Source organism: Nipponia nippon, unplaced genomic scaffold, assembly GCF_047370975.1.
Source record: "Nipponia nippon isolate SJK-2023a ecotype South Korea unplaced genomic scaffold, ASM4737097v1 scaffold_10, whole genome shotgun sequence".
NCBI lineage: Eukaryota > Metazoa > Chordata > Aves > Pelecaniformes > Threskiornithidae > Nipponia > Nipponia nippon.
In genome coordinates, this window is record NW_028262291.1 from 3440075 (window position 1) to 3457672 (window position 17598).

The 17598-nt window shown below is 41.6% G+C and overlaps 1 protein-coding gene and 1 long non-coding RNA gene across 6 annotated transcripts in view; both read left to right on the forward strand.

The window, feature by feature from the left end:
• Positions 1–4505, forward strand: part of SHANK2 (SH3 and multiple ankyrin repeat domains 2) — a 326771-nt gene extending 322266 nt beyond the window's left edge. For all 5 annotated transcript variants that reach the window (XM_087742627.1, XM_087742637.1, XM_087742639.1 and 2 more), the window contains one exon: positions 336–4505. In XM_087742627.1, coding sequence (XP_087598753.1) covers positions 336–909 — 574 coding nt within the window. In that variant the 3' untranslated portion in view covers positions 910–4505. The remainder of the gene's footprint in view (positions 1–335) is intronic.
• A 5673-nt stretch (positions 4506–10178) lies between these two features.
• LOC148057034 (uncharacterized) lies at positions 10179–15479 on the forward strand. Its single transcript, XR_015701127.1, has 2 exons — positions 10179–10240; positions 13838–15479. It is a non-coding gene; the product is annotated as an uncharacterized LOC148057034 (long non-coding RNA).
• The last annotated feature ends 2119 nt before the right edge of the window (positions 15480–17598 follow it).

Here is a 17598-nt window from a genome sequence, read left to right on the forward strand (position 1 = left end):
GGAGCACAAAGTGCCCGTGTGCTTATTCTGCTCGGTGTTTCTTGTTTAACCTTGAGTTAATTTGGTGTAGCCTTAAAAAGGAAGAATGTGCTCTGGAAGGTGTTTTTCTGAACTGCTCATAAGCAAAGGGTTTGTTTTTAACTATGGCTTACCATTGATGATTGTTTTATGGGAAAGATTTAATGATACTGTTTTAGTACTTTTAACCTGATATTGCTCATTAAAAAATGAAAATATTCAAGCATTCCAAAACCGTATTTACCACGTGTTGATATGGACAACCTTTCAGCAGGTGGCTGATATATCTAACTTTCCATGTCTGTTTACAATTTCAGGAGCACGGAAGTCATGAGTACTGTCTCAGGTACACGAAGTACAACAATCACTTTTACTGTCCGACCTGGAACCAGCCAGCCGATCACACTGCAGAGCAGGTCCCCAGACTATGACAGTAGGACCTCAGGAGCAAGACATGCTCCAAGCCCTGTGGTTTCACCAACAGAGATTAATAAAGACATCATGCCTGCTCCTCTGACTGCTTCTGCTTCAGCTTCATCTCCTTCTCCAACTTTGTCCGATGTATTTAGCCTACCCAGCCAGCCCCCTTCGGGGGACTTATTTGGCTTGACCACAGGGCGCAGCAGGTCTCCTTCTCCCTCAATATTACAACAGCCAATCTCAAATAAGCCTTTTACAACTAAGCCTGTCCACCTGTGGACTAAACCAGATGTGGCAGATTGGTTGGAAAGTCTAAACTTAGGTGAACATAAAGAAACATTTATGGACAATGAAATAGATGGCACTCATTTACCAAATCTACAAAAGGAAGATCTGATAGACCTTGGAGTGACTAGAGTTGGGCACAGAATGAACATAGAAAGAGCTTTGAAACAGCTGCTGGACAGATAAGAATAGCTATTTTGCCTCACAAACTTCTGTTGATAACTAGAGATGGGCTGGTACTGAAATACCCCAAATGCCTTGTCTGTCTGCGAGTGCCAGCAAAATTTGGGGGGGAGGGGGAAAACAGTTTAATTCCTGGTACTCAGGTAATGCAGACTGTATGCTACATGCCCAAACATAAATCTAAATATGTTACACGAGTGGGGCCATTTTATTTCAAAGTTGTGGGGAGATACGAGAGAGAGAGAGAAAATTGTTAACTTCAAAAACATTGATTTGAAAAATCTTGATAATGCCCTTCTGCTGGAACCATTACATACCACTTTTCTTTCAATTTAAAATTGCAAGCATTTCATTTTTTATTGAAAAGCACTATATTGTCTTCTTGACATTCAGTCTCCGAGCAGGCTTCCTTCCCCAACCCTTAGTTCATTTTAAGAGGACAGATTGCTTCATTACCATTCTAACCCATTTTTATTAGTAGCAGAGGCACAATATTAAGGCAGGTACAGGAGTTCATATTACTGTTTTTTTCTAGTTTAGCTCTCTGATTTGTTGGCAGTGAAGCTGGTTGTTCTGCTGGAATTAATTCAAAGGTAACCTTGCTCTGTTTTACCTGGTATTTCTTTATTTCTGCAGTTATACTTAGCACTCTTCCAAGGTGGCAGAACAAGTTCAATACATGCTCCATTGACTTGACCTGTAAGACGATGCAGACGTTGCATAGAAACTGAGGAGGAATGCACACTTAGAGGTACAACAAAATGAAGCTAGTTTGAACCTGAGACCCCCAGTTTTCAACCAGCTAAACTACTGCTAAGTCACAATATGAACTCGACAAGCCAGTAAAAATTTGGGGTTATGTACAGACGCATCTTTTGGACTTCACAGTCAGATACGCAAATATGCTGAACCCTGAGAGATGCTGTTTAATTCAGTGAGTGGTAAGTGCTTAGCTATTTTGAACATCAGGCCAAGAAAGAAGAAAAAGATAGATGAATGTTCCCATTGAAGTCAGTGGGAAGGTTGCCAGTATTTTAAGTGAGCGAGGGATTTCAGCCTGTTAGCAGAAATGGTAATGTTTCAACTTGTTAAAAAAAAAAAACGGAAAAGGTAAAAAGGTAATGCCAAGATGGAAAGAGGTATATAGTGTCTCAGAGTGCCTGTGTGCCAAGGGCCAGGAGAATTGGGTAGGTATCCAGTTTCTCATTTTTATCACTGTTAACAGGTATTGGCTTCTTGACAAGGACAGCAGACTGAGCGCTTCAGGGGGAGCTGGACGCTGCCCACCGGCCTCCAGCGATTTCTTTGCACGGCTGGTAGTGAGGTCGCAGGAGAGGTGCATGCACCCTGCTGGAAACCAGGCGGCTGCGGCCGAGCATGGACTGGGTGGCAGGGTAGCAGAGCTCGAGAGCTTTCCAGGAGACTTCAGTCAGCAGGGGGAAACACACAGATTTGGTTAATCTGACTTTTTCTTTTTTTTTAAAGTTAACAAGTCTCTCTCTGCATGTTTGAACTCCCCTTGTAATTAACACCTCTTAATATCTGTGAGTTTTTTAGGTCTTTATTAGCATAATATTCAAGATGTTCAAGGTGGGTAAATTGTGCGTGGATGGCTAGACTGCCTACCTACCATACTTTCAGGTTCTCTTACATTTTGCAAGGTACCTGAACTTTCTTTCCTTGATATGGTCCTTGATATGGTCCAGCCTATCTCTAATTTTTTTATTGTGATTATTTTTGCTCACAAACAAGTGTCTAATTAGGTCTGCAACAGCCCTAGTATGAGTACATAAAGTTTAGCATTTTAAATATCTTTCTTTACTGCAAGTTTAAATAGTTGTACAGATAGTTTATAAGCACAATATTTTAAGAAAATAAGTGGCTGGTCTACTGGGCAGCCTTTGTGCCACTTCAGTGCTAGAAAGTTAAAAACAAAAAAAAAAACTTTTGTGGTTTACTACTATTTCTGTGGAATAATTATAAAGTCTTGACCTTTTTAAAATCAACCTCATTTGGATGCATCTGAACCAGCAGAGCTGTGTTATATTTTCTATCTTTGCTAGAACTTCTACAAAGGAGGATGAATATTTCTTCAAAAGTGGTTATAGTTACCAACGCATTGGATACTCATAAAAAGCAACTTATTTAGCCTCCTGCCCCCTTTACGGAACAACAAATCTTTTGACTTAACATCTGTTACTACGCTATATTTGTATTTGAAAGTTCCAAGTAACCTTGTAATAAAAAGCAAGTACTAAGGCATTTTACTTCCAAGAGTACTGAATTTTTCCATAGGCGTTGTAGAAAATGGCAGTTTCATTCAGATAGTCGATACAGGCAACTTGAGGCCATCAAATACTTCAAGAAGTGTAAAAATGGTAATTTAGCCATCATTGTCTTCCATTTGGTGATATGACAGAATTCAGTAAATAAACCACTAATGCCATGCTCTTTTTTTTATTTCTTTGGGTACAGTTGATATTACCTCTATAACATGTGCCAGAAAATACATTAGAAAATATGGTAGTAAAAGAAAATGTAGAAGTTGACTTTTAAGCTGCTTTTTAATCACAACCTTCTTGTTGAATTTACGTTGAACAAGTGCTGACATACACGGTAAATTGCGGTTGATGGTAATCCCTTTCTTACACCGGTGTGTTTCTTGCTCGTGTATCTTTTCAGGTACTGAAAGAATAGGTACAATACAATTAGTAGAAAAGAGGTTTAACACATTAAAGAGCTAACGAAATAGTTTATTTTTACATTGTGTCTTACAAAGTAAAGGTAAGGAGACCTGAGAGGGCCTACTTTCACCAATAAAATACACCTCTGCCAAGATGAATTGGTCTCTAGCTCTGAGATGATTTTGCTGCAGAAAGCAATAGTAACAGATACGACGTTGCCTCCGAGTATTTTCGTCAGTCTGGAAATGTTGGGGGGAGGAGAGAAGACCCATTTATTTCATGCTACTATGATAGTGAAAACCAAGTTGTTAGAGATCTATGAAATACGTTATGATATTCTGGGTTTTAGGATCAACTTTTGTTTATATACTGTAATTTAAATAAATTGCATTTACATGCCTAGTTTCTGTAATATTTGTGTATACAATACCAAAATCTTACAAGATGTAAATTGTGTATAACTGCACAGACTCCTTTCCCTAGGTGTCTGAGAACATTTTAAGTTTAATTCATATATTATAAAATGACTAGATGTGACTGTTGATTTACAGAATTTACATATCACAAAAGTTAATTATTTGTGGTACTTAAGTTAATAAAAATAGTGATTTTTTTTCTCAGTTCTTAAAAAGCATTACCCAGTTGATCTGGCGATGATTATGTGTATGAGCCACAAATATTGATAATTTTTCCATTACATTTTTTCTTTTCTTTTCTAGATATTAATATGTTTCTCGCTATAGTTTGTGTAACAACTTGTGTTCACGTTATCTATGTTGCTGTAATTTTTGTGCTTTAATTCCTCTTATTTCGACTGATTAAAAAATCAAGCTCCTGTAACTTGCACTTTTCCCCAATCCTTAATACTCTTGTATGGCAACCAAAATTACTGTAAGAAATAAATATAATATTGCACTAAGGTTGTGGTTCTGATTGCAAACAGAGAACACTGTCTGAATTTTTATTAAAAAAAAAAAGTTGCCAAAAAACTTGCAATCTGATGTTATTGAAAGCGCATAAAATGCTTTAACGAAATGTAGATCGAATTAAGGCAAAATAATTGATTTATTGTTGGGAAAAACTTTTCCTTTTTATTTCTTCTTTTTTGGTTAAAGCATTCTTTATGCCGACCATTAGTTCATTTCCTGAATTTCAGATTCATGTTTGAAATTTGACAAGTAACATTTTTCAGCAAGAGGTAGAAAAATAACGTGTCTGTTTGCCTTAAGGTGGATTTCAAATAATCATGGAATCTTTTTTTTCCTTGGCTGAGGGTGTGTGTGGGGATGCATGCTCTCAGCTCGGCGCTGCTGGTCGTATCAGGCACTCGATTGCGGGTCTGCTCTGCCGTTTAAGAAGGCACTGAAAAGTTGGGGGGGGCTGGAGTTTTTGTGGGGCAGAGCAGCGTTACGGAGGAGCAAAGGAAGCAGCGCTCCTTGTCAGCCTGTGTGCGTCTTGTGGCTAAAGAAATGTACCAGCAGGGTATGTTTGTACTGTGAATAAACAAGGCTTAAAAGGGGGGGGGGGGGGGAGAAAAGAAAACAATTCACATCTTCCTTTGGCTTAATCTAAAAATTTGTTTTTCTATCTTCAAATGGTGATGCAATGAAGAATATTTTTTATTTTTATTTTCTAAGATATTGGAATAAATGCCTAGAACTGTTGCCATTTGGTTTCATATGTTCCTTAACTATTTTTCTCTTCTCAGATGTTGTTCTAGTTCATCATTTTTGTGGTTACCTATTATTTCTCTCATATTTTTCCCACAACAATTACCGGGCAGCTTTGTTTTGTTAAAAAAGATAGAAGAAAAAAACAGCCTTTTTTTATTTCAGGTATTGTGGCAATCCAGTGATAAACAGCTGTGTATCTAAATAACGTCAGGTATTTACAGTGCAAAACAAAGAATGCTTTGCAATTGTCAACGCTTTGTTGGTCAAAGAAATGAGAAGATTTAATCATTGCTGGTTTAGTGTACATTGTATCAATGTGTTGTGTTTTGTTTCGTCCTTGGTTTTCTGTATTTTTCTGCATTTTGTGGTCTTCCATTCCTTTTGTTCAAAACCATGAAAAAAACCAACACAGTAGCTATGATGGGCCATCCAGAATAACACAATAGTAACAATACTTCAGAACATGTGGTTTAAAAAAAAAAAGTACGTGCCTTATAGTTTTCAACCTGGATCAACTACACTGTATTTAACATAAAGAGCTTTATCTTCACGGTGTTATAGTACCTGGCAAAGAGAGCTTGTAGTGCTGTTTCTGAAGTGAGAAGTCCATGTCGCTGCATTAGGAAAAATGGTTAGAAAAACTGAAATGATTTACGTCTTATTTTGAAACATTTTTGGCATTTTGCGACTGGTTTGAAGTCCTCTATTCAAATCAAGTAAATGAGGGGGGAAAGAATTGAACGAGACCGTTGTGCTGGGTTCAGTTTCCTACCATAAATACTTGCTTGGTAATCCGTGTAGTTGACATGTGCTGTATTTCACAGACAAGGTAACAGTAATAAAAAAACCAAGTGGACTTACGGTTTGAAGGCTGTAACAAACTGGTTCTATAACGCTGACATCTAGTGGAATTTGATGGACATAGTCTCAGAGCAATATAAGATCTTTTAAAATATGTATTTTAACCGATTGTCATTCTTTCTACAAGAAGTCATTTTAGCAAATTTTTTATGATTGTAAGTTGGCCTGAATATTTAAGTCAGAAAAAATAGGCTGACTGTATAATGACACAAATTATACACTGAATGAGAAATCTTTAAAGAACTGTAATGTGTTTTCTAGTTTATACGTGGTTATGTTTTATCAATTTTATGTTTTAAACGTTAGCATCTCCATATGATCCTTCATCTGCATCAAGCATGTTTTTTAATGGGAATGTAGTTTTTGTCTCCAGTGCGGCAAATCTTGGACTGTTCTGAACAATTTCAAACATTGCAATCCGATGAACAGCAGATATTGCAGATCCAAACTGCAAAAGAGTGCAAGGTATTGAGGTTAGGAATCAGTTCAGAATAGCCGGGGGGTTATTTCCCAGAACTGAAGTGTGCTTCCTCAAGTAAAATTTAGTTTTTGCCTCAGGACTAATGCTAGAAGGAGTACGTGCACGTGTGCGTGAGTTCTTGTATGCTTTTAATGTAAAGGTTCTTGGACAGCATTAGAAATCAATGTACAAATAGGACACCAGTGTTGCATGTGCTTAAAAATGTATTGGACTCAATGTTGCGGTGTACCTTTTTGCTTTGAAAATCTGAAGAGAATACAATATACAGAAATCTCAAAATGTAATTCATGTTCTAATGGGTTATTTTTCCACTGATATTTTTGCATTACCTAATTGTCTCTGATCGCCTAGCTTCCTTATATACTTTAAAGCCATTTAAAGCAATTTCTTGTAACTTCTGAAAAAAAGCCTTGGAACAGCTGAAACTGAGGGTTGGGGGAGAGGAGATAGCCTCTCTGCTGCACAGCCTTCTGAAACTTTTGATTCAGTTTCCTTGAGGACGTTCTTCAAAACAAATCCCGAGGGAAGCGTTGCCTCATTACCATGGTGTAAAGAATTCACAGCTCCCTAAACGGGCGCTCCGTTGTCGATAATGAATTTTGAGACCTGCCAAGCATGGTAGTCCCTACCGAACCCGCCCCTAGAAAAGGTGTCGTGAGGAACTACTGTGACCATGTCATTCATTTCTCATTTTGTTCTGACCTTGTTGGTGCACCTTGAGGTCTTATTTGAAGGTGGTATCAGACCTTTTAAGATGTGCAGTGGTGAAGTCAAGGTGAGCTCTCTAGATCTCTCATTGGAGGAGAACAGATAGAAAGGTGGCTGAAACACAGTTTGAAGTGTGATACACTTATTAGTCCACAAGCAGTGTTGAAAAATGAACAAAAATAACTTCTTTTATATCTGAACGTCGTCAAACTTGAGCTCTGTGTCCAGCTGTGCACAAAATAATATTGTGATTAGAATTTTATTTTTTACTTCAAGCCGTGCTGTATCCCCTATTCTCCACTTGCTCTGTCTCAGCAATTTCCTTTCTTTACAAAGCAGTGGATGTTAGTTTTAACGTGCGCAACATTCTGTAGGTCGATTTAATCCACTTGTAAGACTTTACAGTGACCCAGTAACAGATTACATGCTGTACCTTTCACCTGAGGTCACTTGAAATCTCTCATCATGCTAATTTTCTGCATTACAGAGAAGACCTGAAACAAGGGTAGGTGACTTGCAGAAGATACTTTGCAATTTTGAGAGAAGTTTTCTTTCAGAGAAAAATTCCTCGCCTGCTATGTGTATTCCAAGCAGATCATTTGCACACCTTGCCTTCTAGTCATTTCTCTCTCAAATGGGTGTGCTCCTACTGCCTTAGTGCAGTTAGGCAATCTATCTTCAACCCTTTAAAGAGTCTAATACCTTTAAAGGTCTAATACTAGACCTAATACTGTGTGTATTAACTGTCAGTGCTGAGGACAAGGCTGGTTTATTCGCAGGGAAGATCAATATAGCATATTATACACTTGAAAGACCAGTGCAATGGAAACAGGGAAAATTTGCTTGTACAAAATGCACCGCGCGGAAATTCTCGCCGTGAGCCCGTAGGACTGATCTGTTGGGGGTGTCAGAAAGGAAGAGAAAACTTTGTCTTGATGAAGACACACACAATACATAGCCATGAAAAAGGCAAGGCGTTTTCAACAAGAACGAAGGTTGTATTAATATGAGTGGGCTGGAGGGCGTTCACAGGAGCTCATCTGCAACGGGTAGGGTTGGGATAGGAGTGGGAACCAGCTGCTAGCGAGATGCTGCGACTGGGGGCTTACAGCAGGTTTTAAAATGACTCGGTGTATTTAACCGAGCAAATAGAAGGCTGAAATGAGATGTCTGCTTTTCCCACTCACATGAGTGGGTGAACAGCCAGGAGAGGGATTTTTAGCTAAAAGGAACATCGGTGCTAGAAGAACATGTTACCAATTGGCAATGAATAAATTCAGATTGGAAGAAAGTCCTAACTGTGAGAAGAGTGGGGCTGTGGTATAGTCTCCTACAAGGAATAGCGTGGGAGTTCATCACCCCAGGCGCTGAAAGGTCATAAATTCAGGAGCAGTCCTGTGTGTGTTTCTCACGGCATGCAGTTTACCCCGGGGCACCTTCTGTGCAAACCGTTCTGCCGAAGCCACGGGCTGGGCTGGGAAAAAGAGGGTGGTGGGAGCCCAGCCTACCCCAGGGGCAAGCCCCCTTAGCGGAGAAGATGGATGGAGGCTCTGAACCAGTGGCTCCTCACTGGGCTGAGGCGTTTGCGGGCTGAGGGGTGGCACCTTCCATGTGAAGCCCTCGTTTTGTGGGATTTCAAATCTTTTGGCACAGGAGAGGCTGCAAAAGCTCACCGGAGGAGGCTTATTCATCAGAGAGCAGGGCGGGAGACGAGGGATTGGCAACTGGGAAGCCCAGCTGCCATAGACCACTACGCCTGCTACAGGAAGTGATTATATATTTTACATCAAAAAATAATAATTAGATTAATACCAAAGCATTAGATGAAGCACTGGAGCAGAGAAACAAAAGCTAGGATATGTATCTAAGAGATGTAAAACCTAACGCTAGGCTGCAGCGTTAATAAACTTCAGGGGAGAGGGGCCGTGTACTAGCAAGGGTTTGCTCAGGAAAGAGAAAATCCTGCCACCTCTGCACGGCAGCGCATCCTCTGGCTAGCAAAAAGTGGGTGTTTGAGCTGCAACTCATCAGGGATTAAACTCGAGATTATGCAGCTGGGGAACCAAGCATCCGGCCCTGATGTTGCTGTTAGGAAGCGCCCTACCAGTTATTCCTCACCGTCCGGTTTTGTTTGTTTTCAGGGGTTGTTTTGTTCTTTTTTTAAAAAGAAATAAATAAAACAGCCAAAGACTTGAGCTTGGCATCACTCACACCCTGCCCACTGTAGCTGGGCGTTTTTATGTGTATTACATCACAGCTACCATCATATCCTAGATCTCTGTAAGAAATAAAAGCCAGGACAGCAAACACCAGGTTTTTTATTACCTGAATTAAAGAGAAACGAATGTAAGCTATTCTTGACAGATGTTGTTAGCTGGCTCTGCGGCCTTGGCTCTGTTCTGACACGTCCCTCGGTGACAGGGTGCCCTCCCGTCACCAGGACGGACGGAGGGTGTGCTAACCCTCGCCCAGGGAAGGGCAAGGCTCTCCTGGGAGGCTGCACCCAAGCATCGGCATAGTTGCACCCAGGTAGACACGACACGGCCATGCACCGTGCTTCCTTCTCTATTATGTCAAAGCACCTGAGCGAGCCAGTCTCTCTGCAAGATGTATTTCATGTTAGGTGGAAGTTACTGAAATCAAAGTGATGGTCTTGCATCTGGTGAGGGCTGATTCACCACCAGTTCCTTTGCCAGCACCCTGTTAACGAGAACATAAATGATGACAACCAAAGGCACCTGAGCACCATTCCGAGCCATTTCAACCTCCCCCCTCTTGATTGATTGCTTATTGCCTGGCCGTGTGGTTCAGCCCCGGGCTCATAAAAGAGGACCATGAAGTGAGGTGGTTCTCATCTCTTCCTTGGAAAGAGCTGGGGTCAGAGCTCTGGAGCTGGAAGTCTCAGCCTTTCCTTGCACTGTTTAAGGGTAAGGATTTTTAATTTCAACCTATTTTGCTTGAATATTTTTGTTTGTTTGCTTTCTTCTCATCCTCTAAGCTGTCTGGTGCTGGGTTGTGTCATCCCCCTTCACCTTAGAATAGAAGTTATGGGGCAAACACTGGGGTTGGGTTTTTAGTTCAGCTTGTATGTAAGGATAGCAGAAAAATTGTAGCAATTTCCATAAAGCCTGAAAGCTTAATTTTTAGCAAAACATTGATTTTTCTTATTTTTTTTCCACCATTAAGTAACAGATGAAGGAAACTTCCTCACTGGAGGATTCTTCATCAGATAGGAAAAATACTGTCTGGTTAACCACAGTAACAAATCCTATGAAGAATAATTTTCAGAGATTTGAAAGGCTAAAGCCATATTCAGAAACAAACAGAAACCAAGGTGCGATTGTGGATGATTTACTGTCCCCTAAAGGGCGACAGAGTAACCTATTAATAAGGATATCAGTGTTGTCATCCAGCTGGATAGTGGCAATATTTCATTGTATTTGCTCACTTAGGTAAAACTTGTGCTTTCAGTACTCAAATTATTTGAGACTCTTGGGTTTATTATAAGAATAAGCTTTATCCCTGAACTGTAAATGAAGGCTCAAAAAAAACCTCCCACAAAAGAAAACCAACTCATTCTGGTTTGGTTGGTTTTAAGTCTAAGAACTGTTGAACATTTGGGGTTGTAACACCGCCTACTGCAGAGCAAAGAGGAAAACCAGCCCCGTTAGTAGTCTCAGTGCTTTTTGGAGAAGCTGTGCTGGGTAATTTGAGTTGGGAAGACTGGTGGGACATTGCATGATCGAGATGCAGCGAGTGCTGGCTTGTTTGGTGACGTTTTTCTGCAGCGCGCTAAGAGCGATGGTGCACCAAGACTATCGGAGATCCGAGCAGTGTTTGCAGAAGCACTTGAGTGCGTTTGTCACCTGGGACAGCATTCACAGGGGAATTCAGCCAAGCAGAGAGGTAGGCAGGTGGCTGACAGTTACTTACATTAATGAAGAGAAAAGTGGAAACACTCAAAAACGAAAACCATCCTGTCACTAAGCTGGTCAGCTATCGCTGTTCTTTTGGTTTTTTTTTTTTTACTCAGGACAGTTCCTTTTTCCTGACTAATCTCTTGTTCTTCCTGGATATATGATATTCCTTATTTTTCTGCTAGTGCTTTCTGCTTCAGATTAAATATTTTTCTGTGATTGCTTCCCAACAAAAATTTAAAAAATGATCTGCCTAAGTGAATACTTCTGGGCATAGATCAAAACCATTTTATATGCAGGAAAAGTATATGCATCCTAGGTGGTAAGACACAGTGGAATGGTATTACTAGCAGATGATCTGAGTTATTAAATAAAAAAACCCAACCAACCAAAATCCATACAACCCCATGTATTAGCTAACTTTAATGATGCGTATAAGTGAGCAGAGGACTCTTCTGAGCCGAGCTGACCTGGCCGCGGACCCGCTGGGCGCGTCCCACCACGGCTGCAGAGCTACAGCCTGAGCACAGGCCCTGCTCCTCCGCGCAGCGCTCGCGGGGGAAACGGAACCGCTCTCGAGAGCGGGAGGAAGAGGTGGCGAGGGTGTGGAGATAGGTGCTACACACAGAGTAAACGTTGTGGAGAGCGGTGGCTAAAGGAGTTGTCCAGAGCGGGAGCGTTGGAGCTGTAGCCAAGCTCTGTTAGGTGTAAACCCCTGCTGCTGCTTTTTTTCATGAGTGCGTGTACATTGCTGGAATCCTGACTTCAATTATGATTTGTCTTTTTTAATTACTACCTAGGCTAGTAGGTACCGCTCCAGCCTATGTTTCGGTGATCTTAATTTGGTCAGGGTTGGACATTTGTACTGTCATATACACCTAACTATGAAATTCAGAGACAAACGCTAGAACAACAATGTCTGTGCAACAGGGCTAATACAGGGTGGGATTTAATCGACCATTTCTAATATGAGTTTAGAGTCCTGTAATACAAAGAGCATTTTCTTTATAATATGGATACCTACAACCTCAATGCTGTAGGAACATTTGAATTTGGATCTGTTTGTAGTTTTCAGCTAGAAAAGCCAAAGGCCAAAACTAACATCTAAGGCTTAGAGAAAGAAAAGGTTATTCAAGTGCAAATTAGCAGCAATGAAATTTTAAAAGCAGTAGACTCAGGTAGAAGGAGCTCACTGGAGAATTTGTTTGCAGACCGCAAAGAAATAACACCCAATATTTAGCAGAGAAATGTTATTATAAACTTGGAATGCTACCAGACTGTATTTGAGTTCTTATATTGCTACATTAAGAAAGATTTTGATTGCCTTTATTTTTCAGTGCTTTGTTGACCACGTTAAGGTTTCTTGAACTGTTGTGCAAACACAAGGGAGCCAGAGCCCTAAGAGGGGGTTAAGTTAATTAACATTTTTTTTCTAGCTGGCATAAATAGACGAATTCAGGGTAAGATGATACATATGGTAGTTTATATTTTACCAGAAATGGTAACAGCGTTCTGTGTGCCTGGGAATAATAATTGATCTTGAACTCGAGCATAAAGCTACTAATGCTTATTAGGCTGGGATGTGTGTAGGCCAATGTCCAGAGCTGTTTGACACAGATGAACACGTACGCTTGACTAGCAGCAACATTAATAATGTTAGAAGCAGTACAAATGTAAATGAGCATAGAATTATCTAGTACCATGTGGGTTAACTGAGCATACATTGCTGAAGAAAATTAAGTGGGTGAGCTAGGGTGTGGAATGGCATGCTGAAGGAGAAGATGGCCAACAGACCTGAGAAATGTCACCTGGGGACAGAGCCACTCTCTCCTGCTGCTTTTCAGTATGGCAGGCAAAGGAACGTGAGCTGATCTTGCATATAAAAGTGCTTACCTTTGGTTTTGTATAAGAGGGTAACTTGGCTCTTCTTGGTTTCTACCATGAAATATGAGAGCTCTGGTAATGGTGGTTGAGAGGATGAGCCTACCCATGAAACAACGAGCTGCTCCTTGGCTCTGGCCCCGGCACTCAGCAGCTCCCTTTCTTCCAAAGCTTCAGCAAATGGTGATTCCTGTCCAAGATTTGACAAAACACCTGACACAAATTTAAGAGCATCTTTGTAGTTCTGCTCACCTGCCTGAAGTTTAGTCTGTGGTATGCTTTGCTTTCAAAGAAAGGCCATTAATTACTGGCACTAGGCATGGGCACTGTAGGCTTTATTCCAGAAAACCCAGACCTTTAATTTAACATCTTTTTACCTTAAATGCTAGGCTGTGGACTTTCCTGACAAAAATCAACACAACATCACTTTCACTTACAGCAACTACTTGTCATAGGTCACTGTAGATGTAAATATGATCCAAAATATTCTCTAACAGAGAGATCAACTACAAGGCTGGCCAAAAGTGCTTATGAAAAACCAAAACTATTTGAACAGTTGCAGGTAGAACTGGCTCAGCTGACCTTTCTCTCACAGTGATATTATCCAGCAACGGTCTACCCATCTGAAAATAGAGATATCTCTAACCGCTGCCCAGGGATTTTGTATTAGCCCTGCTAGCTGCCAGCATCTAAATCATACTCATATCGTGATCTTATCTTGCCAAGGAAGGACAGGACAGCACAGCCACGGCCAGGAGTTCACAGAAATCAGAAACCATAGACGCTGCAAGAGGATGCTGGCACGCAGAGGGATGCAGAGAGGATTGTGCTTATCACCTGGAGCTTTCTTCAGATCACAGTGTGAAAACTGGGAGGACAATTGGGAAAAGAAGTGCAGTTTAAAGCAGTCACCCAAACAGCTGTAACAGCATCTGCATTTACGGCGAGCGTTTTCAACACAAAAAAGCCCCATGTGAGCAGATAGAACTGAGCATCCAGAGAAGCCCGGCTATTTGAAGAAGGAAACAGGTCAGACAAGTTAGTAAATGCTGTACTTTGTGCGAAATGCCTAGCCGCGCCAGCAGCTGAGATGGTAACTCCCCAATACGAACACAGCTTGCAGGTACGGCGCACACTTACACCCTGCAGCACCCGCAGCAGCGGCCAGGCGAGGTGATCTCACGCTGGGGAAAGGGAGGAGGCACCGAACAGCAGGGTGGTGTCATGCACAACCTCCCCAGCAAAAACGTCGCATCAAAGACCTCAGGCACACGGGACAGCAGCACCTGTAACGAAAAGATAAGCCTCAGTGTAACAACTTTGCTCTAAGTCAAACAAATTCGCTTTTGATGTGTTTTTAGTTCCTATCTTATGCTGTTGCACCCAAGCAAAGTTTTATGCACTGTCCAAGAGCTATATTGCTTTCCAAGTTTGACCATCTGAAGGCTGTTAACACGAGAAACCATTCTGTGACTGTGGCAAATACTGCTCCTGTACTCTCATGAGGTGAGGGAGCATTGCCACGAGTTGTGGAGGACGGCGCAGTCCTGCTCTTCGTAGCACGGTAGCTCTGATGCCACTGAATAACCCAGCAGCTGTGGAGTAATTTGTTCATGCAGTAATTCATACTGCGCTTGAACACTAATCAATGACCCCATAGGGCTATAAAATTACCACGGACTCCTTTTAGGCTAGAGTCATCCTGTGAGCTAAAGATTTTGAGCATTAATTCACCAAAGAATGTAACTTTTAAAATTTTTCCGCCCAGAGGAATGATGCGGGTGTGGGGTGGGTGCTGGCATCGTGCTTGCTCCTGCCTCGTTGCCTCCAACGTGAGCTCCTACATTTGACTGCTGCCTGGCCTGGCCTCTAATCACGGATGCTGTTGAAGCAAAACATTTTTTTATCCAGTTAAAAAGTTCTAATAATTCTTCGATGACAGCTTTACTAGCATCAAAACAGTGAGAAAAATTGCTATTAATAAAAACGATAAAGCTTTTTACCTGACACTTTCACAACTAGTTTGAGCAAAGGTTTAAAAATTATTTAGCCTCTTCGGCCTCATTGCCAAAACAGACAAGAAAGCAAATTGCACAACTTCTCTAAAGCTTTTGTAGCCATAGGCCTTACAAACCTTTTAAAATCAATTAAATCAGATTCTTTGTGATGCCCCAGCTCCTGACTTGGCATTAGCCTGAAGTTTATGCTTCACTTAGGGCTCCTCTTGCAGTGGAGCTTGCCATCTAGATAATTTGTTAACTGTGTTTAGCTTTGAATTTTCAGCCTCAGCATCTAGAACCCCGAATCTGGAATTCAGCACTGAAAATGCTGACCTGGGAAGTCGTGGGAGCCTAACTCTGAGGATCATCCTTATTTTTATGGTGGGAATTCTGCTAGAAGTTCATGGTCAGCCAAAACGGGTGTAGGCATCCCCTGAGCTTTGGGCTGAGCCGCAAGCAGCAGCCGGCAGAGCTTGGCGGAGGACAGGGACACCGAAAGCCACCCTTTGCCTCTTCAACTGAGATCTGGCCATCCTCCTTTGCCTCCAGAAAGAGATGAGGTGATGGGATCTAACCATGCAGCTGTGTGATTTTCTGCTTTTTGGTGCCTTTATGGAGCAGATTGGCACCATGCCTCAGCTGAGGGCTAACAAGCTGGTACTTTTAACTCTGAAGTACCAGTGTCTCTTTCTTTCTTTTTAGGTAAGCGTATAGATAGATGGCTGCCATGCAAGCAGCCAGCTCAAATGCAAGAGGTAGCTGCCAGCTCCTGTTCTCGCAGGGAGCCCCTGCTTCTCATTTCCAGTGGGCTTAGATAATGGAAACAGCTGAATCAGCTAGATTTTTTTTTTGGCTACTTAAATAACAGCAATTGTTAAATTAATTTTGCCTGCCTCCATGTGGCCTTTAGAAAATGGCCATTAAACTGATTTTTTTGTGGCAAGCTGCACTAGACCACCATGTGCCTCTCTTTAAGTTCCCTTGCTGCTCCAGGCAGTTGAAGATGCATTGCCTCTTTTCTGTCCAAGCTTCCCAGGTTCTGGGACAAATGTCAGAGCTATTTTGATCAATTCAAATTCCCTTTTTGGAAGCCATCCAAGGCAGTACTCTGCACACTTAGCATTGCATGGTTGAGATCGATTTTTTTGTTCTTTTCCTCTTTCCATGGACTAATACATCAATTTCCCTTTCGCCAACTAACTTGATAGCAGTGTCTATAAATCACGGTAGAAGCAATGTGTTCAACGTGAGGAGAACTTGAGGAAGCTTCTTCAAATTTAGTAAAAATTAAGCACTGCATCTTTAGCATCCTGTTGATAATTAGATATGGACAAGCATGCAATGACAGGCCTACATTATTGGAGCCTGACTCTTGAAGGCTCCACATCCCTGAAAAATGTAGAAAGCCTGCAGCAAGGTGAATACTAACTACAGGAGATGGCAGCAGTTCTTGAACTTCATGCCACAAGGAATTGACTGGTTGGTTGGGCATTAACCATCTGCAGGTTGCGCTTTGGAAGCTCCTGTTATAGGCTGAAGCCTCTCAGAAAATCATAGGTGGCTTTAAGCCTGCATTTGCAAAAGCACTCGTCTAAAAGTAGGTGCTTCAGATAAATATCCTTGGTAACTAGCGTTTGCTCTACTTGATAGACAAGGGACTTGAGAGCTAGAATATGCTGAGATGATGGTGACAGCCTGCCTTCCAGGTTCAGGAAAAACTGCAGAGGACATTCAGACCACATGCAATATAAAATTTTGCTGGTATGCATTTTTATCTAAGCCAAACCACCCCTTCAGAGGAACTTCCCTGTGCTTCATTTTGTAATTTCCCCTGCCTCCCACTCCCCTTCCTTGGTTAAAAGTCAAAAACCGGTTAGGTTGATTCTCGCTATTGAAAATCTAGGCAAAATTAACATGTTGGTAATGGCCCATTGCGCATAAAAACCTAGCAAAATACTCCACAGCTTCGAGGCTTTATATAAAATAAATTGGATGCAGGCGCATTCTTCACCATCCTCTTAAGCCTGCCATCTGTGCAGACTAAAAATAAAGCAGCCGCTTAAGGAGAGGCTTGATAAAATGCATCCGAGAAATGCATTGGTAAAGCTCTGGCAGGCTCTTAAAAAAGACTTTGAGATGCTAACCCTGTGCGCTGCAGAGGGGCTCTTCATCACTCCCGTTACTGAGCCGGCCTCTGCGTGACCTGCTCGATGGGTAGGGCACCTCCATCGTCGTACGAGAGATGCTGGCTGGCGATGTGGCGTTAGCCAAGAGCTCTTTCTCCGCGAGAGTAAAGTTGCTGCCAGCAGGAAAGGCAGATCTGATTCACGCAATTTACTCAGTGAGTAAAAAGAAGGCAATTAGCTACCTGTAATTAACATGAGAAGATCCTCAGGCACAAAGCAGGACTAATGTGCGCATGTAGGGAAATACCATCGGTTTGTATGATGTGAACCTTTCCATCCATGCTATCGATGGCCACGAGCG